The sequence below is a fragment of the Centrocercus urophasianus genome, unplaced genomic scaffold, assembly GCF_019232065.1.
Source record: "Centrocercus urophasianus isolate 14NV4802_14NV808 unplaced genomic scaffold, USGS_Curo_1.0 seq_17, whole genome shotgun sequence".
In the NCBI taxonomy this organism is placed as follows: Eukaryota; Metazoa; Chordata; class Aves; order Galliformes; family Phasianidae; genus Centrocercus; species Centrocercus urophasianus.
This window is the reverse complement of record NW_024884722.1, coordinates 2,437,467-2,462,545: the sequence shown is the minus strand read 5'-3', so window position 1 is coordinate 2,462,545 and position 25,079 is coordinate 2,437,467. Positions and strand designations below refer to the sequence as shown.

Sequence of the window (25,079 nt, the reverse complement as noted above, 5' to 3'; positions counted from 1 at the left end):
GTTGGATTTCAGGTATCCTAGCTTTGACTTCTCATGCTTTCTCTGTATAAAAGCATTAGAACTAAGTTGTGCAAATATTGAAGCGTTACTTTTAAAGTGGGGTTTAATGAGGAATATTCATCCCTTATAAATGTTCATTTGAAATCTTCAGTTGTACCAGGAGAGGCTGTATAATGAGGAATGAATATTGTAATGTTACTGAGAACACAAGCTACTGCTAAAAACTACTGCTTTTAATACAGGAAAATTGAAGATGGCAGGAAATGAGAAATTCCCATTTTCATGTGCCTGTTTTATACTTGGTGTACTGTTAAAGGATATTTGAAGGTGGATAGAAACCAGGATTTCTGAGCAACTGACCTAAAGCCCATCAGTAGGGATTTTAAGTCTTAAGATGTTTTGAATCACAATTGTGAACGTGAAGGTGAGATCAAAACCAGTCTGCTGGAAGTGATCCCGTGTTGCAGAAGACAAGATGGAGGACAGTGTGGCATGTGAAGAGAAGCAGATCGTATGTAAAGAGAGTTTTAATGTGAGATGATACTGGAGAGCTTGTGTGTTGAGGAGCAAGGGTGAAATCAATGGGCAGAGGTGAAATAGGAGGAGCAGAGTCTGCAGTGGGAGAAGCTGAGAGAGGCAAGATAGGAATTCTTGAGAAGGATCCTTAATATTTCAGTTAATATTTAATATTTCAGTTATTACTATTGTGAATATAAAGAGGGAAAATTAAAATGTCACCCTATTCAGCTGTTTGATCAGCAGTTCTGACCAGGTTGTGAGACTTGTATTTATGCTGAGTTCTGCTGCTCTGTGTGTTACTGATGGCAGGGTTATACTCATTTTGGCATTGATGACCCCTTTTTTGGATGTGTGTGATCAGATGTGATTGTGGTGCACGCGCAGGGAGAAAAGAGCAGTGGGAAGAGTCATTGTTAGAAGTTTTCTTACCAGGACCTGTGTGTGCTTTCTGCAGTTGGAACTTTCCAGGAGTTACGAAGTTCTCCTAATGTAGGAGTTGCTTGTTCTAACTATTATGTGTCGTGTCTCTGTGGCCGGGATTTGTTTGTGGGGAGGTGTTGGTCAGCTGTGGAATGCTGTATTGCTTTTCTAAGAGCTTGGCATTGAGGAGCAGAGCTAACACCAGCAGTAGCCTCAGCTCGGTGGCAGATGGGGATGCAGTCCCTCTGCTGGATGGGTAGAATGCTTGGCGAGTTTATTCATTGCTTTATCTCAAGTGTATCTGTTAGATTAAGTGCATGTGTTTATCTGGTGCTAAGAGGACTGGTGCTTTGAGATCCCTTTCTTTCAGTGGGGTTATGTTGTCTGGAGGTGACAGGTTTCAAACCACTCAGTTTACAGACTGGAGAGATCTGTGTTATCCACACGTTGCTTATCAAAGCTCGTTAAATGACCACACTTACCCTTCAGCCCATAATTTGTATTTTTGGGTATCAAATAGGCATTTGGTGTTGATTTGCAGATGGTGGAGGAAGTGGCATGATCTTTGTCTCACTAGCTTATGACTGCCTGCAGTGCTGAAAATCATAAACCTCCTTCTCATTTGAATTTGTCTGCATTTAGCTTCCAGCCACAGGAGCGTGTTGTGTCTTTCTCTGCGACATTAAGGAGCTTTTAATAACTGATATTTTCTCTGTGGAAGTTCTCACACTATAATCAAGTCAGCTTTTCGATGATCTGAGCAGACTGAAGCCTTTACATTTCACAGTTAGATATATTTTTTCCTGGAGCCTTTCAGGCGTTGTGTTATTTTTCTGCACATTCTGCAGGTCTTCATTTTTCAGACATAGCAGCCTGTTTTAACTGCATGGTAATTATTTAATTATTCTGGTTGGATTCAATCCAATAAGACCTGAGTGTAGTCTGAATGAAGGACCGGTATGCGTAACCTGAACAGTTTGGTGATAAAGGGTATTTAGAAAGGTGTCTTCTGTAATGAGTTAATGGCTTGGATAGATTTTGTGGGCTAGGAAGAGGATTATAAAAAAACATTGACTGAATGCCATTATCAAAACCATTATGACTTTAAGATGACTTAAACACAAACGTTTATATTTCTTTAGGTACCCAATGCAGAGCATATGACTCCTTGTGTTCAGTGTTCTATAGAGAGACATACATATGTATATATGAATGTGTGTGTATATATTTATGTGTGTGTATACATAAATATGTGTATTCAGTGTTCTGTCTGTAGCAGTGTGCTGTAGTTAGGCTCTATGTGAGAGCTAGTTATAGACTTGTATGCTTTTAAATTCCTATCTTACAATTGTAATTTATTTTATGTACTTAAAGGATGTTCACTAGACTTCAGAATTAACCTGTACTCATTTTTTTTCCTCCAAACAGCAAGATAACAGGGAAATGTTTCGCAGTGTACGGCACATGATATATGACCTTATTGAGTGGAGATCTCAAATACTGTCTGGGACTCTCCCCCAAGATGAGCTCAAAGAACTGAAAAAGAAGGTCACTGCCAAAATTGACTATGGAAACAGGTTTGTGAGCAATATTTTCCAAGTGTTTCTGATGGAAAAGCAAACCAGCTTTGTATTACACATTAGCTGTCAACGATGTCTTGTAGTATCTTTATTCCTGTGTTTATGCAGATGGAATAATGGTATGTTGAAAGTCCTATTATAGCATGATAAAGAATGAAATTGATACAGCATCTCTTTAGTATAGAGCAAACTGCAATATATAAAATAGGATCCTTATGTAACTCTTCCTTGCTTGCTGATGCAATTTGAGATTAGTGTGAAGTTTTCTGTGTCTTTTTTAAGGTCAGTTAAAAAGCACAAGTATTTCTTCTCTTCAAGATGTCATTTAAACTCTTCTGCAGCATAAAAAATGTGACAGAGTATTTTGAGTACCAAGAGAACATTGTAGTACTGTCTCTGCGCTAGAGACTGAAAAAGTGTTGTGCAAACCAGTATTTGAATCCCTGTGATGTAAATAACTCATCATATTTCAGCTATTGGTGCTTCATTCTTTGAGAGCTGTCAAACTTGTAGTATGGCCTTGGTCACAGAATGGCTTGGATTGGAAGGGACCTCAGGGATCATGAAACTCCAACGCCCTGCCTCATGCAGGGCCACCAACCTCCACATTTAATGCTGGCCCAGGCTGCCCAGGGCCTTGAACACCTCCAGGGATGGACGGGGCATCCACAGCCTCTCTGGGCAGCTGTTCCAGAGCCTCACCACTCTCATAGTAAAGAACTTCCCCATGACTTCCAAAAGCCACAATTTGAAATGAAACAATAAACCAATAAGCCCATTCAGTCAGTGCTTCTGCATGTATCATCCAAGGCGTGGACTGCTGTACCCCAATAGACAGTTGACCAGATGTTGTTGATATTGTTTGTTTGGCTACTGTATTTTACCATCTGTCTGAGGAGATGGTTAAAGTTACTCTGAATAACCTCCAGATGCTCAGTGTTCAAACACAGTAGAACATTTTGTGCCGTGCTTTATATTCATAATGTTCTAATGAACTAATTCAGTGATCAGAACATTCTCTGTAGAATATGGGAGAAAAGTGAATTTGAGTTTCTAAATAAATGCTAACACCTGAACGGATCCTATATGCTTCTTAACGTAGTCCTGTATCCACTTCAGTCTAAAATAAGCAAAAGCGATGATTTTGGTGTCATAGAATGGCCTGGGTTGCAAAGGAGCACAGCGCTCATCTGCTTCCAACCCCCTGCTATGTGCAGGTCAGCAGCCCAGGCTGCCCAGAGCCACATCCAGCCTGGCCTTGAATGCCTGCAGGGATGGGGCATCCACAGCCTCCTTGGGCAACCTGTGCCAGTGCCTCACCACCCTCTGCGGGAAAAACTTCCTCCTAACATCCAACCTAAACCTCCCCTGTCTCAGTTTAAAACTATTCCCCCTTGTCCTCTCACCATCCACCCTTGTAAACAGCTGTTCCACCTTCTCCTTATACTCTCAAGTACTGGAAGGCCACATGCAGACAAGAAGACTTCATTATGCATTTTATAAATTTTTTCTGATCTAATCGTATTCTAACTTTTCCTGTTTTGTGAAATACTGATTTGTAAATAAGATATTCCTATAAATAAAGATGACAATTTTGCTGCATGTTGTCAAAATAACTGAGGAAGTGAGAAAGTACTTTTATGAAGTTGCATTTATATTGTTTGTCTGAAATTGGGTCAGATAATTTTGTTGCAAAAACATCTTTCTTGTTCAATTGCAAAAATCTGCAACTGGGACATTCAAGGAGAAATTTGTTTCTTTTTTTTCTAAGCAACAAATGCAAGTTAAGGGATAAGACAAAGGAATTAAACCCAAGTGTACTTCACTTCTGTTCACTTGACAATCTGTGCATCCGTTCTTGTCCTGTCGGTGTGCTGAAGGCTGTGGGTGATTGCTCCTGTGAGTTGCTTTCCTCTCGTCCACTTGGTTGGGCTGCTGTCCCAAAACTGTGTTTTTTGGCTGCTTTTCTGTTCCCCTTCAATGATGAAACCACTTCCTCACTGAAAAACTTGTCTGTGAATTGCTTAGAGTACTTAGGATATTTAGGTGCACTTTGGAGCAGAGCTTAGGAGGTGTTAATTAATGACCTGCACTCTGTGGCTTGCTTGAGTGATGTGTTCCCCCTTTGAGGTAACGCAGCAATTAATTAGAAGGTTTCTGTAATGACTCATGAAGTTCAGAGATTTGTTCCAAACCTTTGGGTTTCCCCCTTGTCAGGAGGGCAAGAAGTTTTCCACAGCTCATGCTCTTCAAGTGTTTCTGGGTCCTGTCCAAGGGGATTTACTCAGACAGTGAACCTTTCCATGGCTTCTCAGGTCCAGCAAGTTTGATTTAAGCTTAGTGATCAAACATATAAAAGGCAAAGTTCCAGCAGCTCCATCATGAGAGATGACTATGTAATTAGAGGTGGTAGTATTTGGGACCACTTTTATTGATGGGGAGATGAAGAGATAAGTCTTAGAGAAGACAAAAAGAGAAATAAGGTCGACTTAGACTCCAGTTTTCCTTATCCTTGATTTCACTGCCAGCACTGCAGTCCCATGGAAAAAGGTTGGACTTGGTTATGGCAAAAACCTTCCTTGCTGCAGAAGATAAACGTGGATGTTAACTGCCTGCTGACAGAAACCTGGCTTCTGCCTTGAATAAAGAGGGACATTTTGTGCCTTTGTGTATTTTGTAGATTTTCACTGAGCTGTGATTAATATGCTTTGGAGGAGAGTATAGAGTGGGAAGGAAAGAACTGACCAATTTGCATGTGGCGTGAATGTAGATGTCTGCTCTGATCCATTTGACAGTTCCAACAAACAGCTCCTGCAAATTCAGTTGTTTAAGAAACTGCTTCCCCAGCTGTTCTGCTCTTTCATGTACATCAGTTCTTCCTGTGCTGGTGGGGAAAAAGTGTCTTCCAGCTAGGGATGGTTATCTCCTGGGCTGGTAACATGTTAAATACTTTTACCAAGCATCAAATAATTATTTCTATCACACGTCAGGAGCAAATGCTGTTAACAGTAAACACTTTGCAGGTGTTATTGAAGGGTTTATTTGAGTACTGTTATTCACAAGCATGTTTTGTTTCTGTTCAGGATTCTTGATTTAGATCTGGTCGTTAGAGATGAAGATGGCAATATTTTGGACCCGGAGCAGACGAGCACAATCAGCCTTTTTAGAGCACATGAAATAGCTTCCAAGCAAGTGGAAGAGAGGTTGCTGGAGGAAAAAGTAAGAACTGCTGTGCAGCTGTGCCTTTTCCCTTTGAAACATAAGATTGTATCTTAACTAGATTACTGCTACTGTTAGCATTGGTAATGAAAGATCCGATATGTTTATGAGGAGTTATCAGGTTTAAATATTTTATAAGAAGTAGCATCAGGGACTGTTTAACTGTTGTGGTTTTTTTTCCTTTTAAAGACTTGCTGAAATTTGCAGTAGTATCAATAAATCAGCTGTGCTTGTAGGTTGATGTTGGAGATGCAGAGGAAGGGTATTTGTGTATGTTAGATTTTCCTGAGGGTTTGTTTTGGAGCATTGCACAGAATAGTGCTCCAGTGCTCCTAGGTTGTTGGGGTTTGTGTTTACCAAGAGTGGAAAAACTTGTCTGTTGAAATACAGGGGGAAAACAGAAAGACTTTCCCAGCCTTAAGCAGTAACCTTCTTTGCAATTCATATTTTAATTTTTATACTGAAAAACACTTCCATTGTGAGGAGTCTTCCCAGTGTCAGTAGCAGGGGTTAGTGGAGCACACTATTCCTGAGCAATTCCTCAGGAGTTTGGTAATGCAGAGTGAGGAGTTCTGTGTCCTCCTGAGTTGCAGTGGACCATATAAACTCACTTGCAGCACTCACCAAACTTGATGTAAAAAAATCTAATGTAAAGAGAATTTAAACCATGCTATTTCTGCATCCAGAGCTCTTTCACTGTCCCTGCTTAAACCAGTTTCCATGGTTGTTTCCTGTTTTTTGTTTTTTTGGGGGTAAAAGGTACAGTATTAGAAACAATAATTCTGCCTAGATGTCCTGATGTACCATGACCTCTTCCCATAGCTCACTGTATTTTAAGAGGCTTGTAGTTTACTGTTGAACATCAGCTGTTGTTGATGCTGAGGCTCCAACTTATTGCAGCAGAACCTGGAGAGGGATGGACTGGGCCCACATCACTGCACTTTGGTGCCAGTGAGAAGAGTTTCTCTGCTTCCAGTATCCTCCCTCCTGTCTTTTTGTCCCATGTGTGCTCCTTCCTCCTGCCTGGATGAGGCATTCATGGAAAGTGCTGTGGAGCTAATGGATGAAGGGTGGGCTGGTTGGCTGTAGAGCACCACTGCTGGCTCTCCTGGCTGTCTTGGTGCGTGCCATAGGAGAGCCAGAAGAGAACAAGTTTGCTTTTTTGCCAGGAGTGGCAAATCTTCTCCATTTGACTAGTTTCCTTTTTTAGTAAGTGAGTGATTCAATGCTTCTTAATTTATTTTTATTTCATTTTTTTTTATTCCTTGTGGAGCAGCTCTTCGAGATAGAATTTACAACAAACTGCATTTTCTGGATCTAATATAAACAAAGACAGCAAGAGCAGGCTCACAACAGATAACTCCTTTTACTGTCTTAAAGGTTTCAGGAAGATTTTGTAACAGTTGGATATTTGTGAGGTTACATTAAATTAAAGTTTCTTCTGTTCTTAAATTACAGTCTCAGAAACAGAATATCGATATCAACAGACAAGCTAAGTTTGCTGCCACTCCTTCGTTTGCTTTATTTGTAAATTTAAAAAATGTAGTCTGCAAAATAGGGGAAGATGCTGAAGTCCTCATGTCTCTCTATGATCCCCATGAATCAAAATTTATCAGGTTAGTGTACTCCTGAGCATATTCCCTTCTCTGTTCTTCCTTAGTGGTGTGGTAGTTCTGCAGGATGGTGCAGGGCTTATGAAAGTCAAATTTCTGTGAAATGTGCAGGACGGGGTTATCTGGGAAGTAATGATGCAGCAGCACTTCAGTCGTATTCAGACAGCATCCGGCAAGTCCCTTCACCCTGGGTACATCGTGCTGTTCCTTATCACACCGTGTCTTCAGTTCCTCAAGTGCAGAGCTTAAATGAGACATGAACACACCTGCAAGGCTGCGTGTGCTTTCTTGGCAGCAGCACTGACAGCACTGTGAGCCGTTCCTGCACCCCCTGCTTCCTTGCAGAAATCTGTACCCTGCCTTGCTGAAGAGCTGCTTTCCTTCATGAGCGATGCATGCGTAAGAAAATGGCAGCTGTCTACTAAGTAAATATTAATTTGATTAGCATAGATAGATTGGGCTGAAGATATTCTTCTGTAAGTTGATTTTCTAACTGTACCTTCAGCGAAGCCATTTAAACAAAAATGCTGTTTTTTCAGTGAAAACTATTTGGTGCGGTGGTCAAGCTCTGGGCTCCCCAAGGACATCGACAGGCTGCACAACCTCCGAGCAGTGTTCACTGTAAGTCTGCTGGGGGCTGGTTCAGCTTGCAGAGTCTAAAGGATTTCTCTCCCATTCTGTGAATAACTGAGGACTTAACCTCTGTGCCAGTGGTGGGGTTGGCTCTGCCAGTCACAGTCCTGCTGAAGGCTCCTATGAGATATTTCTTACAAGTGAATGTCTCTTTAAAACTTTTAAACACAAGGGTGAGGTTGCTTCTTGAAGGTTTAATTTACTAGAAATGACTTGGCTTCCTAAGCAAAAGTCAAGATAAGGCATAACTACCGTTACAAACAGGCTTAAAATTCTGGGAACAATTTGTTCTTGTGCTAGAGCCTGCGATGACGAAGGCAAATGTTCTAAATTGTACTAAATGGAACTCGTAATTCAGCTATGATAAAACAATCTGACACAACTAATATTTCTAGGACCTCGGCAGCAAAGACCTGAAAAGAGAGAAAATCAGTTTCGTTTGTCAGATTGTGAGGGTGGGCAGAATGGAGCTGAGGGACAACAACACGAGGAAGCTGACCTCTGGGCTCCGGCGGCCTTTTGGAGTAGCAGGTAACTTCTTGTGTGCAGCATCCCTACTTGCCACATCACATGGTTGCCTAAGCCTGAGCTTAGTCACTGTTGTTTCCTGCCCCTCAGGGTGTCCCCTCACCACTCTTCTTCCTGCACCTCTCCTTAAATTCAGTGTACTTCGTTTTTGTTTTCAGTAATGGATGTTACCGACATAATTAATGGGAAAGTTGATGATGAGGACAAACAGCACTTCATACCATTTCAACCGTAAGTAATGAACAGCTTAAAGAATAAGCAGAATTACAAAGATTGTGACTTTTTATTATGGTTTAAATTTTAATTGCAAGATGTGCTCTATGGTATTCTGAAGTTGATTTATTTCAGTTTGATAGCTTATCTTAAATACTACTTAATTTTTGTTGTTGCCTATTTCCCAATAGCTGTAGTACTGTCAGCACCAAAAACTTACTTTAAATTTTTAAAATTGAGTTTACAGGGTACATTCTTGGTTTAGTTTTGTTTTCTTTCTTTTTTTTTTTTTTTTTTTTGCATAAGATGTTAGTGTTATCACACTTAAGAAGTGCAGTGCTTGCAATAGTTACATTGCAGGTTCAATGCTGGCTAAGACTGATAAAGACATCCAATCCAGGTGACCTCTGTGAAATGAGTTAAAGACAGCACTTATCTTTTTCTTGGTAGGAGATGAAATGGCAGAGTAGGGCCCATAATAGTTGTCAAAATAAGTGTTGAGAATTTGAAAGAAGGCTTGATATACATCCTGGAATACTTCTGATTTGTTTTCTTCATATGAGACTTCACCAGAACCAGTAAAGATGTTGGTTGGATGGTGAAGGAGATCTGCCTGCTGTGCATGTTATAGTTGATGCAGAGGATCAGGGAGGTCAGTGTCCTGCTTGGTCTTGGTTTCAGTCTTCTGAAACTGCAGACCTTCCCATACTTGAGACTAAACTGAAGCCATAGTTGCTGTCTTTTTGGGTTTTATTATTTTAATCTGTAAGATGCATTGGGCAGAGGCTAAAATGAAAACAATAATATCCATTTCTCTTAACTTTTGGAGTAATTAAATGAGCTTGAGTATAGAATTGATGGTGTCCATCTAAAATACTGATGTGTTTGTATTCAGTGCAGTTGCAAATCAGTTTTGACTTCCAGCCACTAGATCATATTCAGAAATACAACCTGATTTTTTTTTCAGCGTGTAGAAGAGTACGCATATATCTTTGATTTTGTAGCAGTAAAGGCATTTTAACAGAGGAGAGCTGTGGCAGAACTTTACTTCCATCCATAGTTCATGGAGGTTTCTTTTCCTATTATGTGAAGTGTAGAAAGGTAGAAGGGATAAGACAAATGCATGTGTAGAGCTGCAGTGCTTAGTGTATTCTTTCTAAGAAATGTTACGCTGCCATCTGTTCAACATTGTGAACCATGAAGTAATGTTAACCAAAAATGCCTTGATTGATATGCTAATGAGTGTTTGGAGGGTGTTTAATAATGCAAAAAGAAAAAAAAAAAAAAGAACAAAAAAGCTTGGAATAATGTAGTCACAAATTAAACTTCGTTTTGGTAAAAAGGCCAAATTTTGGAAGGCTTTGGAAACCTCGTGGTTTGAAGATCCAGGGGTATAGACAGAATGTAAGGTGCTGCTGGGAATGGATGTATAGCTGATGTCTAAAATGGTTTTGTATGTAACAGCATCAGTTACTGTGAAAATCAGAAGTGTAACTATTTTTCAAGGTAAACAGACTTCTACAGGAAAGAGTGCTTTCATGATAATGTTTATTGTGTGGCAAACAATAGCCAGCTTTCTTCTAGCAAGTGTGGAAATATGCAGTGAAGATGAATCTTTGTGTGTCAGAGTGGATGCTAATGGCACATCTAGTTTTCTATTCCATTAAAACTGATTTATTTTTTCTGTTTGTATAAATCAGGTATTTGAAAAGATATGGGATGTATTTTATTTTATTTTTTTGCAGCACTAAATTAAAACATGCTTCAGAAAAAAGTCTATTCCAAACAGCACGAATAATGTGAAAGCATGCAATGAATGCCGGTGTCATTATTTCTAATGTAGACTTAGGCTGTATATATGAGCCACATTTTTCTTCTCATCCCATGCTTTGCTTCTGTTGTACCACATGCAACTCTGTTTTCACATCTTTGTTTGTTTGTATTCATTCACTAGCCACCAACACAATGGCTGTCGAAAGCACTTGGCACGATTGCTTAAATGACACTTAATGCTGGTGTTTATTTGTAGGTTTCATCTCTTCATTTATTCATCAAGTTTAACCGAATGTTTGGATTATCTGCTTTTCTTGTCCTCTACCATTTCTGTGAGATGGATAGAAGCTTTTCCCTCAGGCTGTATGCACTGCTGCTTCCTTTATGGACCCCCAGCAGTGACCCTGAAGGCACAACAGGGCCAGTCTGTGGCTTTGTATTTAAAACAAAAACCTACCTGTGTAGGTTTTCACTGCTTAATTGGGGGTTCTCAGGCGGGAGACTCCCTTCCTATCCTAATAAAGAATTATGGGGGCTGTGCATGCATGTTCCTGAAGGAAGAAGTAACAACACGAGTTTGCTGTACTTCTCTTGAGTAGATCAGCGTTCTTCTGATTAATGGTCTTCCTCTGTCTTTCTTGTTACCTTTCCTGTCCTTTGTCTTGCGTTGACTAATAAATACTCTTTGTCACAACTATGATATGATCTTTTGTGTTTCCTTGTTACTGTGACTTCTGGTTTTCTGTGACCCTTTGTTTCCTGGTGTTGGTCGTCATGTGCATCCTCCAGGCTAGCGTTGGATGACGCCATTCGACACAAGCAGCTGAACATATCATCCCGTTTTTCACCCAGGGTGGCAGGGGAGAATGATTTCCTTCAGACTGTTATAAACAAAGTGATTGCTGCTAAAGAAGTTAACCACAAGGGTCAGGGTACGTACAGTTCTTTCTATACACCAGTGTATGTAAGAAATGCTCATTGCTTGATTTTTTCAGCATGGGATTCTTATAATCATGGAGTCAAGAGAGCATAATGTCACCAATACTGTTGTTTGGGACCAGAAAATATATCTGTGCTGTGCTTCCTCCCCTTCGAGGTTAATTCTGCTATTTCTGCTCAGCATCTCTTGCCCCTGTTGTCAGCCCTGCAGACCCTCTGTCCTTTCTCTTCGGAGTCCCTCGCTGGGACATCTCTGTGTTTCTGTGCTGAAAACTGCTTCAGGAAGTCTGCCCTTGTGCCACAGAGCTGCAGATGTCATCTCCTCGTGCTGAAGGAAGGAATAGTCCTTTCCTTCCCCCCTTTCTCCTTGCTTTGCAGCTGCGTTCGCAGCAGTTGGCTTCCCATCCAGCAAAGAAGGGGGTTTCTCCCATCAGATCCCACACCATTGCCTCTGCAGGAGGAAGCAGCTCCAGTGATCCCTCTTGTTTCCTCTGGATTGCCTTTGTTGTGTACAACACAGTGTATCTGCCAGCTAAAAAGTGAATGGCGTGGCTCTGTTTACAGTATTGGCTGTGATCCTTTTTCACTATGAATTCCAGGCAGGTTGGTGCAGAGCACCCTGCTTACAGCTGGCTTTTGAGTATATGAAAAAATAGGCCCAGGACAAATTATGTGCTGCTTTGCTGATTTTTTATTTTTCTTTTTTAATTGATTTTTTTTAATGACTTATAGAAAGTAAAACTCTAAATTTTCATACGTATATACACGTATTTTTTTTTTAAACTGAAGTGGAAAACTTGGTTCTGATTCCTCCCTTCTTCAGTTTTCACTTGTGAGAAGCACATATCAGAAAGGAGGAAACTCTGATTCATTCCAAATGCTTTCCCTAAGCCGGGTTTACACACCCCCAGCAAACCAGAGAGGACAAAGTGATGTGGCTTGGCCAGTCCTTGTGGGTGCATTACTGTTTAATGAAATAGCAGCTGGTAGAACTGTCTCTGGCAACAAGTCAGACCAAAGCCATTTGTGAGAGATTTTAGTAAAAAAAAAAAAAAAAAGAAAGCTAGCTGCCAGATATATACAAAACAAATGCGTAGTTAAATGGTGGGTTATCCTGTTACTCACACAGTCGTTTTATAGATGAATATTTTTGAGGTATTCTTTTCACAGTTTTTAATTTTGGGATTTTCTGAAAATTGCTGCTGCAATTATTTCATGCTTCAGCGTAATTGGCAGCCACTTTACCAAGTGGGGAACACTTATTTTAGTGTCTTTTTTTTTTTTCCCCCTATAGCAAGCATGCCTGATGTTAGTTGGCAAGCACAGGCTTTAGCGGCTGCTGCTGCTGGAATAGAGAGGAAAATGTTGACTGCGTAAAGCTGATGCTGTAGATTTGGGTGTTCAGTGCCTTGAAAACAGCTGATGGGGGTGGTGGGCCTGAACCATTTCAGGGTATCTGTCAGCTGTTGGTGCTGACTGCCTTGGTGCATCCAGATTGCTTGGCTGTATAACGTAACCTAGCTTTGAACGGGAGAATCTGCTGCTTCTCTTTCTTCCTGTGGAAGATAAACATTCCCTTTAGAAAGGACTTGTGAGAGCTGAAAGCTTGAGGCTATTCTGTTAATGGCTTAATAACCATATTTCTGCAAGGCCCTGTGTGTAAGGCATGAGGAGTGAGACAAGTCTGATTCTCAGAATGCTGCCAGGAGGAGTTCTGGCATTAATGGTGGCGTGTGAAGGGCCTCCGTGTGTCTGGATGCTGCCCAGTGGTTTCCCTCTTACAGCTGTTGTGCTGTGATCCTGCTGACCTGTTGCTCTGCTCAGGAAGGATGGGTTGTAGTGAAGGTTCCAGGTTGTACTGAGACCTGGGCTTTGTAAGCCTGTCTGTGAGAAGCTGTATGCAGTTGCTCCTGAATGTGTCCCCTAAATGGATAAACATCTTCTAGAGACAAACTAGAGAAATCACAAGTATAATAATAGTGATTTTTACCCAACAGGTTTGTGGGTGACTTTGAAACTTCTTCCGGGAGATATTCATCAGATTAGAAAAGAGTTTCCACACTTAGTGGATAGGTCAACAGCTGTGGCTCGGAAAATGGGGTTTCCTGAGATTATTATGCCTGGTAAGTGTGAATGCACTTTTCTTTGATAAATTTTAACCTTCTTTAAATACCTGCATGCACAGAAACCTTGGGGAAAAAAGCACCTGCAAGTGGTAGTGGTATCTATTAGAAATAGGGCGTCATCAAAGGATCTTGGAGGTCTTTTCTGGATGATCTTTGGAGGCCTTTTCCAACCTTGATGATTCTATGATCTTGTCCCAAAATACATATAGAGTGGTGATAAGTATATACCTGCCACTGCATATACCAAGTGTATGTTGTAGAAATTAATAAATGTAGTAACATCCTTCTGCTCCCTGAACAGAGACATGACAGTGAGATGATAATGGAAATTCTCCTGTTTCCAGTGAAAGAAAATGTATACAAAATGCACTGTTCGTGTTGTCTCCCTAGCAAGGGCAGATGTAAAACCTGTCTCCTTGAGGTGAATCCAAACCTGAAAGCAGATAAGACTTTTCAGAGCAAAAGGCTTGATCTAGAGATAGCAGCTCTGTTAGGTTTTATGCTAACTTTGAATAATACGTATAGAAGAGAGCTATAATGTCTCCTTTCTGTGTGTATTCTGTGGATGTTCAACCCTGGTGCTTATTTACAAAAAACAAACCCCCAGACAAATAAAAACTCCAACAGTAAGAAAAGCCAAACTTCAGAATACAGGAAGAGATGCCACTGTCCTTTCAGATTGATGGGCTCTGGAGAAGCCATCAGATACTTTCAGAAACGAGCGAGTTCCAGCTCTCCTTGGCTGCGGACTGTGTTTGTCAGACAGTATATCCAATATGTTCTAAGTGCCTCAGCACCTCTGCTTGTTACGATGGGATGTTGGCACGTAGACCATCTGCCTCTTGGAATTATTGGAAATCCTGTTTCCCAGCTCATTTCAAAGTTTGACTTTAATGGGAGTGAGGCTGAAGAGCATTTTGAGACATAAAGCTAAATGTAGTCCTCCCCTGAAGCCCTCAGCAGCAAAACATCAGAACATCTCCCAGTTAAATGTTATAGCAGACCTCCATAGGCTGTCATATAAAATACGTGTGTGAGGTAAGTTGAAGGAATTGAGGTGCAACCTTTCAAATTAATAATGAAAATAAAGGATAGAGCCAGCCAGAGACCTGAGGTGTTTCTGGAATGATATGGTACATAATCTTAATGATGAGGATGTATTCTTTCAGCCCAGGAATAATTATGTGGTTGTTTGTTCTGTTTATTTCTTAGCTTCATTGGTAGTTCAAGTTTTACAAATCTTAAACCAATTTTAGCTAACCATAGCTGCTTTCAGCACTGCTGGTTTTCAATGTTCAAAATATGGTGGCTTTCAGACATTTTGCTGTGTGTGTGTGTCTGTGTGTGTGTGTGTGTTAGTGGTGATGTCGGTCATTGAGTCTGGGTGTTGCACATTCCACAAATCAAACCATTCACTGTGAAAATTGCTCCAAACTTTGTGCTGCTTTTCTTGCAGGTGATGTTCGGAATGATATCTATGTAACGTTGGTTCAAGGAGATTTTGACAAAGGCAGTAAAACAACAGCAAAAAATGTAGAAGTTACAGTGTCTGTTTATGATGAGGATGGGAAAAGATTAGAGGTATCATTTAATGTCTTATTTTTTTTGTATGTGTTTAATCTCTTCAACATCTTTTTAGATATTTTCATCTTTACTCCCTATTTTTGTTTACAACAAATTTTTCTCCTCATGATTTCCTTATCAGTGCATGTTTTCTGTCATATTTTGACCTACCTACTAATTTATTTTTTTTATTCGTTGAATTGAAAAGTAGAGATTAAGATGGACATAAACATTTTCTCTTCTGCTTGTGTTTTCTAGAGTGTTATTTTTCCTGGTGCTGGCGATGAAGCCATCTCAGAGTACAAATCAGTAATATATTACCAAGTAAAGCAGCCTCGCTGGTTTGAGACTGTGAAGGTACAAACACGTTACAACAATTTCATCCATGTGTATTCATATGAAGCTGATATAGAGTTCAGTGGAAAGTCTTGAGGAGTGAATTTAGGAAAATGAATACTTGTAGCCCATCCTCAGTAGAAAAAAAGGAGGTATTTCAGAGATGGCTGGAAAATAGATTAGATTTCCATTGCATAAAAAAAATTATTTCATCCTTTTGGTCAAGATGGCTGTTATGAGGGCACTGCACCATCTGTTTAGGAATGGTTTGTACTCTTTTCATGAAACTGACCTAGAAAAGCAGAATATTGAGATTAAAACATAATTGCTATACTGTTGAACTCATCGTTGCTTTGGGACTTGGCTGATTGTGCTGCAAGCTTGCTGAAGCTGCTTGGTAATAACATTTTAGTTTAAATGCCGATTTTTATGTAGGAGGCCAGTGTCAGCTTAATGAAATATTCTGTAGTCAGTGGGAACAGTAGATGCATATCAAAGAAGGGGCTCTCAGCATCTCTCCACACCATAGCTTCAAGTAAAGGAGCTCTCATTGCATGTGGCAGCAGAAAGTGGCTGCTTGGGAGTCTCAGAACCTCTGATGCAGTAGGGAGCAGTAGACAGCATAGAGTTTGCTGTGCGTGTGACTGAGTAAATACAGCAACTCTAGCAAAAATATCAGGGGAGAATAGTAGTTACATCTCTGCATGTTGGTTACATGGGGATCAGGGATGAACTAATAGTTTGTGCAGTACAAGTGGTGCATAGGTAATAAATACCTTAAAAAGTTCATCTTTGCCAGTCATAGTCAAGGTGGGCTCATTCCTGAGCTGGGGGGGTTGATAGGGAATGCTCTGAGGTTTTGACCGTCGTGGCCCTGTCAGCCTTAATATCTCCATGTCTTGCTGAGTGGCTTAACAGCCTCACTTCATTTTCCTTTTTTTTTTTTTCCTTAGTGCAAGAATTGTTGATTTTCCTGGAGAGTCTGTGACCTTTGGTCTTTGGTGGCAACTGAAACTTGTCCTTAACCTTAATCTTTTGTAAAGAGCCAAGACTAGCGTTGAAAATGTCTAGATGAGATTTAGTAGCAGTAAGTATGTTTAAGGATACTGCCCTGACTGTTTCCTTTCTCCATCCTCTCTCACAAAACGTGAAGGTCGCAATCCCTATTGAAGATGTGAACCGGAGTCATTTGAGGTTCACGTTCCGACACAGATCGTCACAGGACTGTGAGTAATTTGGCCTTTTCATTATGATTCTTGTCAGTGTCTGGTGCCGAAATCTGCTGAAACAGGCATAAAATTTCTAATCTGTAATTGACTGTTACAATTGGTTTTGCTGGGGATAAGCTTATTTTATGTTTGCTTTTCAACTTCTTTTCTCTTTGTGACTTCTAGCTCTTACCTTTGACATTGTCTTTTTCTTTTCCTGCCCAGTCATTTCTCCAAACCAGGTATAAGGGCTAGTGAGTAAAGATTTCAGTTAGGAACCAAGAGGGTTGTGGTGTTGCTCGTCTTAGAGGTAGGTGGTAGTGAAGATATTTCAATGTTTAGTAGCGTCCCACATATGAAATAACGTGAAAGAGAAGTTACAGCAGGCTTAGGATCAGTAGTAGAACCTATTAGGAAACTTGGTTTCCGTTTCTGGTTCTCAAGCTGACTTGTGGTTGTTTTGAAATAAGTGATTCTTGAGGGCTTGTGGTTCTCCTCAGCTTTTGGGTAATGTTGGCAGCTCAGATGCTTTGGTAGGCTGAGCACCCAGCCAATCCTGCTAGATATCTTCCAATTGTCAGCAGTTGCTCTCTAGCAAAATGTGGGGGTTCATCTTGATTATGATAACATTCATTCATTGCCCAGTAATGGCAATGGCTGTCTCAATGGACAAGAATACCTTTTCATGTTGGCAGCAATTTTTTTTGCTGCAGAATACATGTGTTGACCTAGGTGTTAATCTGGGTGGTGTCCATTGGATGCGTTTTAGGATATGCAGTACTTCTTATATATGCTCATCTGTGTAGTGTGGAATTCATTACCCCATAACAGTTATTTAGTTAAAGCAGAATGCTTTGTAGAATGGTCATTAATAAGAGATTGTCTTTGTTTTGAGACTAGTGCCTACTAATGAAAACTCTGTATGCAGATAATTAGAGTCATTGGTGTCAAAATTGTGATTGTGAACTGCAGACTACTAGAGTAAAAAAATATATATGTGTATATATATGTGATGGTACGAACAGTTAGGTTAGCCCCAGTTTAAATATTAATTGCAGTCTGTGATTTAGGGCCCCAGTGCTTCTTCATAGGCTCATTGGCCCACCTCAAGTTCTCAAGTTGATTGCACTTTCCTTCTGGTTTTATTTCGTAATTTAATTTGCAATTTCTGTTAACCATGGATGCCTTGTTATTTTTTGATACCACGTGTTGAATGATGAGAGCATACTTGAATGCATTAACTAGTCTGTATTGGTTGTACAGTGGGTCAGCATGACCAGACACTGATGCATTTTTTTTTCCTGTTTTTGGTTCTATGTTACACATATAAGACCATGTTTTAGGTTTTTTTTTTTTTTACTTTTTTTTTCCTGCAATGAGAGCCACTCTAAGGATATCACTTGCATACAGGTTGTCCTTTTTTTTTTTTTTTTTTTTTATTTTTTTTTACACCTTATATGAAGTGTCACTGCTAATGTTGAATACTTAGTTATGTATGATTCTTCTTTTTTAACAGCCAAAGATAAATCAGAAAAAATATTTGCCCTAGCATTTGTGAAGCTCATGAGATACGATGGAACAACGCTGAGAGATGGAGAACATGACCTTATAGTTTATAAGGTATAGAATTTTGAGATACTCTTCCCGTAGTTGGTGGCCAAGTATGAGCACTGCTTTGTGCACTGCTTTGTGATGTGCAGTGATGTACACAACAAGATGCTTGTTGTGGAATATTACAGTAGATCAAGAAACTAATTAGCAAGTACTGTGCAGCTTGCCAGTATGGCAGATTGATGGTTAAACCTGGGATCTGTTTTCTCAGGGATGGTTTAATTGTTGAATTTCTTAGGCTTGTAATTGAATTTTATTTATATGGATTTTCATGGCTGGGGGGAAAGCTACTTGTCTAGCCCTTTAAATATCAGATCTTGGCTCCAGGCTGTAGATGGGTTAGTGCAATTGTTAACGACTCATGGGATAACTCCAATTGTGGAGCCAGCTCTTAAGAAATTCCAGGGTAAATAATAAAATTTTACTATTATGAGGATTTTTTGCTCTTTTTTTTCTTTTAAATTGTTTTTCACGTTGCATGTAAAACTCTGCTGCAGGCAGAAGCAAAGAAGCTTGAGGATGCCTCCACATATTTAAGTCTGCCTTCCACTAAAATAGAGCTGGAGGAAAAGGGACACTCTGCAACAGGGAAGAGCATGCAGAACCTTGGTAGCTGCACCATCAGCAAAGACTCTTTCCAGATTTCTACTCTGGTCTGTTCTACAAAGCTTACCCAGAATGGTGAGTTCATAGCAGTGCTGGAGTTCCTGTCTTGCAGCTTGAGTGGAGCTGTATGCACTGATCTGTATGCAGTCTTCTCAGTCCCCCTTCCTCTGAGTGGAATGGTGGATGGCTTGACACACTATGTTGGATTAAGTTGCCAATTTCTCTGAAAGTATCTACTCACAGTTTAGTATCTCAACTATGCTCTCTCCACGTGCTTAGTTTTACTTTAGGGGAGTATGTCTGCAAGTAAACAGGATATATCTGCATCCCTTTAACCCAGGGTTGCCTCTGTTTGCTACATAGTTGAGACTTTTATACTGAAATACAGTGAAGACAGGCCCTGTGACATTTCACTGCTGCAAGGATATGAATAATAGCACTAAAAGAGAGGGTGAGTTTGTTTTCAGGGGGAGATAACATCATGTCTGCGCTCCACAATAATCTATTTTGTATTGTTTCCAAGGTGCAGTATCCAGTATTTTCTGTATGTTGTACCTAAAGAGAGCTGTGTCATTCTTCAGGCAGTTGTGTACGTGAGGATGTGTTGTGTGGAGGCTGCTCTGCCATTGACATATTCTCATGGAAAGCCAGGAATGGAATTGGTGTATTTTGCTCTTTTCAAAACCACCTTATATACATTTTTCATGCGTACCTGTCAGCTGCCTGGCCACATCCAGAGGCTGCAGCACCCAGGGCTGGTGGCAGTCACCGTAGCAAATATTTCACACTTCCAGACTGTGCCCTCTCTTTTAGTTTTTGTACTTGGTTGCCATGGCTTCTCCTCGCAGTGATGGTGGGCTGGGAGTGTGGGTGGGTCACTGGGATTGAGTCATGCCGGGCAGTGGCATCCTTCCTCCCTGAGTCACCAGGAGCTGAGGCTGGGGATGAGGAGGTGGGGATGGGGGAGCTGTGCTTGGAGTTGTCACGTTAATTAATTCTTTGGTCTCCCCTCTGTCCAGGGGGAAAGTTACTACTCTGCGACTTCCTGCTCAGCTCACAGTTCTGTTGCGGTCTTTTCCAGGAGCATCTCTCTCCAAGCACATCCTAAGTGTTTTTATATTCAGAGCACATCAGACTTACTGCAGTCTGGCAGTCTTATAGCCTAAGAGGATGCTTAGCAAAAAATGCAGAAATGACTTTTGGAATTTCATCGCGAATACAGGATCATAGCTCAGCAGTAACACAGTGATTTGGGGATTTTGTAGAATACAGAAACCACCGTGGGAAATGGAAGTACTTTTGGTTTGTGATTGATAATGTTGGAGTCGTTTTGCTTGTTTGCTTTCTCAGTCTTTTCTAGACATTAGTAGTATTTGGAAATATTTCCTAGTGGTCAATATGTTGACTTCTTTCAAAGAACAACTCTTATTACAGTTACTCAAATCAGGACTTGGCATTTTTCCATGCTTCATTTACATATAATATGCCTCCAGCTTTGATTTCTACTTAATACAGGTAATAATGTTGTCTGTGCAACTTCCTTAAAGTTGCCAGAGCCACTTCTACAAAGTATTACAATATTAAAGAAGATCACTGTGCATTCTTAGACAAGAATGCAAAGGTTCCCCTTCACTGATGCATCCACAACACATCAAGTGACAACGGTGATGTAAGGCATCACCTGAAAACACCTTGATAGCTCAAGGATCTCTCACTGCCTTAATTCCGGATTTTTAATAGAGATGATTAATTAACTCTTTGGTCCTTAATTTCAAGGAAACACAACAACTTCTAAAATTCTTCACCTAGAAATTGGTTGTGCCCTTCAGAATATAGTTTCTTAAGCTGATATTAACTTCTGTGGAACTGTGAGGTAATACTGCTTCCTTAATTAGCAATAAATAAAAATGAACCATTATTCTCAGCTACCAAAGCCAAAATAATTTTCTCCTTTTGGTCATCTCTGATATTTTTCTCCGCTTTCCTAGGATAGGCTTTAAATCTCATTTTCAATAATTGTGAAGTTGTGCTAATAAATCATGTGGTTCTTTCTGCATTATGGTTGATGTTGCAGGCTGTGTGTAGCGTCTCCAACACTCATAGGATTTCCGTTCTTTATGAACTGCAAAGTGCTAATATTGCTTTTTGCAACTAGCAGTAGTGGCAAAATACATTGGTAGGAACAATGTTTTCCGTAGATTTTTGAGTTTAATTTTAAGGAAGAAGAGGAGTGTAAGAAGTCCTGAGAAGGACAGTTTAAAATAGTAATAATAAAAGGCAATGCCAAGCAAAGCCACAGCTGCCTCAGAGATGAGTGAACTGTTGGAGGCATTGGAAGATGCTGCTTGTCATGGCTTTGCCTCTTGACCACATTCTGCTCCTTTGCCATCTGAGGAAGAAGATAAGGTCCTTCCCAGACATGCAGGATTCAGCTGCCTTGTACCTCTACTTTTATTCTGCTCTCAAGATGCTGTGGTAACAAATATGTCCTTTATCGGCTGAAGAAAGACTTGGGCATAAACATCAAACTCATTTTGATGTAATAAAATGGATCATCTCTATTGAAAATCTGGGATGTAAGGCAGTGAGAGATCCTGGAGCTATCAAGGTGTTTTCAGGTGATGCCTTACATCACCACTGTCACTTAATGTGTTGTTGGTTCATCAGTGAAGGGAAACATCTGTGTGCATATGAGTCAAGGGAAGAATATAATCAGGAAACTGGACTGTTTGTTGCCTGTTGTTAATTAAGATGTAAAAGATGATCTTCGTGTTTAACTTACAGCATCAAATGTGTTAAGCTGTTAAAGTTGTTACTGGCTACAGGCAGGCTAGATACTTACTCTATTTGCAATCAAAAATCCTCAGTCTTCTTTGGTGTTTCCTGATAAATTTCACTTGATCTAGAGAACCTATAACAATTACTATTTTCTATAGGATAAATACAGGATAATTCACATTCTTACCCTGTTCTACTTTCTATATTATTTTATGCCTATGCTTAATGAGAGAGTAGGATGAAGTGGTTGACTGGTGCTTTGCTGGGGCGAATGCTTGCAGTCACAGAGTGAAGGCACATTCTTTCTGTACACTGTAACTTATTTTTCTCTTTCTCATTGTTGGACTACACTGACATTTTCAGTTCACACGTATATTCATTATGCATTTGCTATGCCATCACACTGAAAGTGCACATGGGTTTGTATTCTTGGGGCACTGCACAACTCCATTCCAAACATGTGGGCTGGCTTTTGTCCAGCTCATTTTTGTCAAGCTGGTGCCTTCTTAGAAGTCCGACTGAAACCCAATTCAGTGTTAGAAACCTGATATACATGTATTCATGAAGTGCTTTGGTTAACTCGTAGAGGCATCTCCAACTTTCTTTCAGAAGCACTTTCTCTGTTGATGTTGAGTTTTTGAGACTTTGGTTTTGACCTATAGACTTCCCATAGAATAAATTAAAAATAATAAAAATGGAGGACTGCGGCTGTTGTACTACATCAGTTCAGCTTTGAATGCTCCCCAAAGACAGAGGAGGCTTGTTTTAGTCTGCTAAGAGGGGAAGTTACTCCAACCAAGACTGCACTGGAGACAGTTTTATTCCTTCCATAAAATCATTGAATCACTCAGGTTGAAAAAGACCTTTAAAGATCATTGAGTCCACCCACTACCCTTACTACCCTAACTGTACTACCGTAGAGTGAAAGATTTGGGGAACACCTAGCAGCTCTCTGGTCTCTGTGTTATTTGAACGTTTGACTCCACAGGTGGATGTCTTTGCAAATGTTCTGTTGGGTGCTTTGGGGGGTTGAATAAAGCATGGGGGAGATTGGTTTGGGGATGCTGTTTTTTGTTTGAAGAGTTACCCAGATAGAAGTCGCACAATGTTAGCCACGTTTTTTGTTATTTAGTAGTATGCATTTGTAATTCAGTCACTAAACAAGGCAATCATTAAAATCTCGTAGTTTTCTCTTTGGGCTCTCCTACCAAGGATGACTTACAGACAGCTTGTTGTGTGCTGAAAACTGACTTAATGAAACCGGCAGGAAGTTTTTCCCAATTTTAGTTTGGTGAAGGCGTGGTGAGCTTGGACTTCTGGATTTGTTTGCAGCTCCGTGTTGCATCTTAAAGAAAACAAAGAAAGCAGAAGTGGGTACGGCTTACTGGTGCTGCAGTGTGTTAGTTAACAGCGTGCTGTTTGTAGATGGAACGTGATTGAGTTGTCTCACTGAAAAATGGTGCTGTGGTTCTTCAGAACTAGTAAAAGAGAGCACGCCTGCTGTGTTTTCTGGTTATCAGCAAAAGATGGACTGACACCATCTTAACAGTGGGATGTAGAATTTGAGGACCGGGCTGCTTGCAGTTGATTCTTCCCATGGTCCAACCCGTGCCGCAGTCCATCACTGGAAAGCAGCCGACTAGTTTGGATGTTATGAGTTACTAAGCAGACAGCTTTCCCCCTGAATTAACTTAGTTTGCTACTGTTTGGCTTGTGCTGTCATATTTTGCTTTCATGGTATTTAGAGAGAGCAGAGAAGCTAGAAATGTTCACACTGGAAGAATCACAGCCCCGTGGATATCGCTGTGTTGGTGGATGACTAATTATATGTTGGCATCTTTTTTTAAACACACAACTGTTGTATACAGCAAATGCGAAATGAGGGATCGGGCTTCCTTGGCCCAGATTTCACTGACATTTCAAAATCATTCTGCTTTTATTTAAAGCCTTTCACAATTATTTCAGGACAAAGATAGTCTACTAGATTTCTGCAGTGTCAGAGGTATGTTAGACACGTGTTATTGTCCAGTGAAAGTGGCTGACCTGTGGCATTAAACCTGTTTGTTCTGAACACAGTTACAGTGTGTGTGAATGTAAATATCCCACATGACATAATAATAGAATTTTTTTTTTAATCTCTAGTTGATCTCTTGGGACTTCTGAAATGGAGATCTAATACGAACCTGCTGCAGCAGAATTTGAAGCAGTTGATGAAAGTTGATGGTGGTGAAGTTGTTAAGGTAACAAGTTAATTTCACAAATGCTCATTTTAAAAAAGTTTTATCTTTTTTTCTTTGCCTAACCCTACCACATGTATGTGCACATTAAATCATAGCCGGGTGTCTCTTAGCCTTCAGGATGCCAATCTTCTTTCCCTCTAAGAACATTTCAGATGTTAAGTGCTGGTAAAAACGGACATAACTTGCAAATTTACATTAATGAAGAAATTTTTGATGGCGTTCTCTAGTTATTCCTGTGACTTTTATTTATGGACACAGTAAGGCAAAGGTTGTTTTTCTTTGCAAGATCTTAGAATAATCACAGTGTGTTATTTATATATTTTTAATACATGGATGTGAAGTTCTTTCCCTGAAAATACTGAGCTAAGCCAAGATATTTACATTTGCCAAGGCCACTGAGTGATTGCACAGAGCTACATAAAGACAGATTTATTTATGGAAAAGAGTAGGCTGAGAGTTTATTGAATGTGTTCCATTAAATTGAATATAATAAAGTGTCAGAAGATGTACTGTACTGGGACAGATGACCCTTAAGGGCCTGGAGTGTTTTAGCTTCATTTGGATTTTAATGCTTTTAATAGAAATATTGAAGAATGGGTGTCTTAAAGTGACTTTAAAATACGTGAGGCTGCTGATACTGTTCTTTATCAAGCATGGTGAGAATAGGATTTCAGATCCGATCTGGTTTTTTGGGAAGGTTTTCCTTACTGCTGTTTCATTACGGATCATTGGACGGCTCAAAACTTGACCCTGGCACTTGGTTCTGACGAGTGTTGTCACAGTGCTGTCATTGGTAATTTTCATTCTTCTCCAAACAACATCAGCGAGCGCACAGCAGATCAGTGCCTGATGGAGACTGGTGATTTTAGAAGCATCAGAACGCTGTGCAAATGAGGTTCCAGTAACAGCAACGTTAGTTTTCTGGCACTCCATCTCCCTGCACTGCTGTAGGAATTGTACAAAGCCTTAGCCATGCCTTCTTTGTATGTGGGAATTGGGGCACAACTTGATTTAGATGTAGGATGGAAGAGCAAGTGCTTTCTGCTGCTCTTTACACCTTTTTCATTATTTTGTAGACCAGTTATTTGCTGTATTTGTTACAGTTAGGTTCAAAAAGTCTTTGTGTAGGCTGTCTCCCTGCCTGAAAATTGTTTTCTTGTTGATAGCAGCAGCA

The 25,079-nt window shown here is 40.2% G+C and overlaps 1 protein-coding gene across 2 annotated transcripts in view; it reads left to right on the top strand.

The window, feature by feature from the left end:
- The window catches only part of DOCK1 (dedicator of cytokinesis 1), a 272,410-nt gene that overhangs the window by 29,134 nt on the left and 218,197 nt on the right, over positions 1 to 25,079 (top strand). The window contains exons 6-19 of one of the 2 annotated variants that reach the window (XM_042817852.1): positions 2,368 to 2,516; positions 5,603 to 5,738; positions 7,197 to 7,354; positions 7,891 to 7,972; positions 8,380 to 8,515; positions 8,671 to 8,743; positions 11,351 to 11,430; positions 13,435 to 13,560; positions 15,020 to 15,144; positions 15,385 to 15,483; positions 16,616 to 16,688; positions 18,187 to 18,290; positions 18,779 to 18,962; positions 23,808 to 23,905. In XM_042817852.1, the coding sequence (XP_042673786.1) occupies positions 2,368 to 2,516; positions 5,603 to 5,738; positions 7,197 to 7,354; positions 7,891 to 7,972; positions 8,380 to 8,515; positions 8,671 to 8,743; positions 11,351 to 11,430; positions 13,435 to 13,560; positions 15,020 to 15,144; positions 15,385 to 15,483; positions 16,616 to 16,688; positions 18,187 to 18,290; positions 18,779 to 18,962; positions 23,808 to 23,905 (1,623 nt within the window). Of the gene's footprint in view, positions 1 to 2,367; positions 2,517 to 5,602; positions 5,739 to 7,196; positions 7,355 to 7,890; positions 7,973 to 8,379; positions 8,516 to 8,670; positions 8,744 to 11,287; positions 11,431 to 13,434; positions 13,561 to 15,019; positions 15,145 to 15,384; positions 15,484 to 16,615; positions 16,689 to 18,186; positions 18,291 to 18,778; positions 18,963 to 23,807; positions 23,906 to 25,079 lie in introns of both variants that reach the window. The other variant, XM_042817851.1, reaches the window with a different exon arrangement.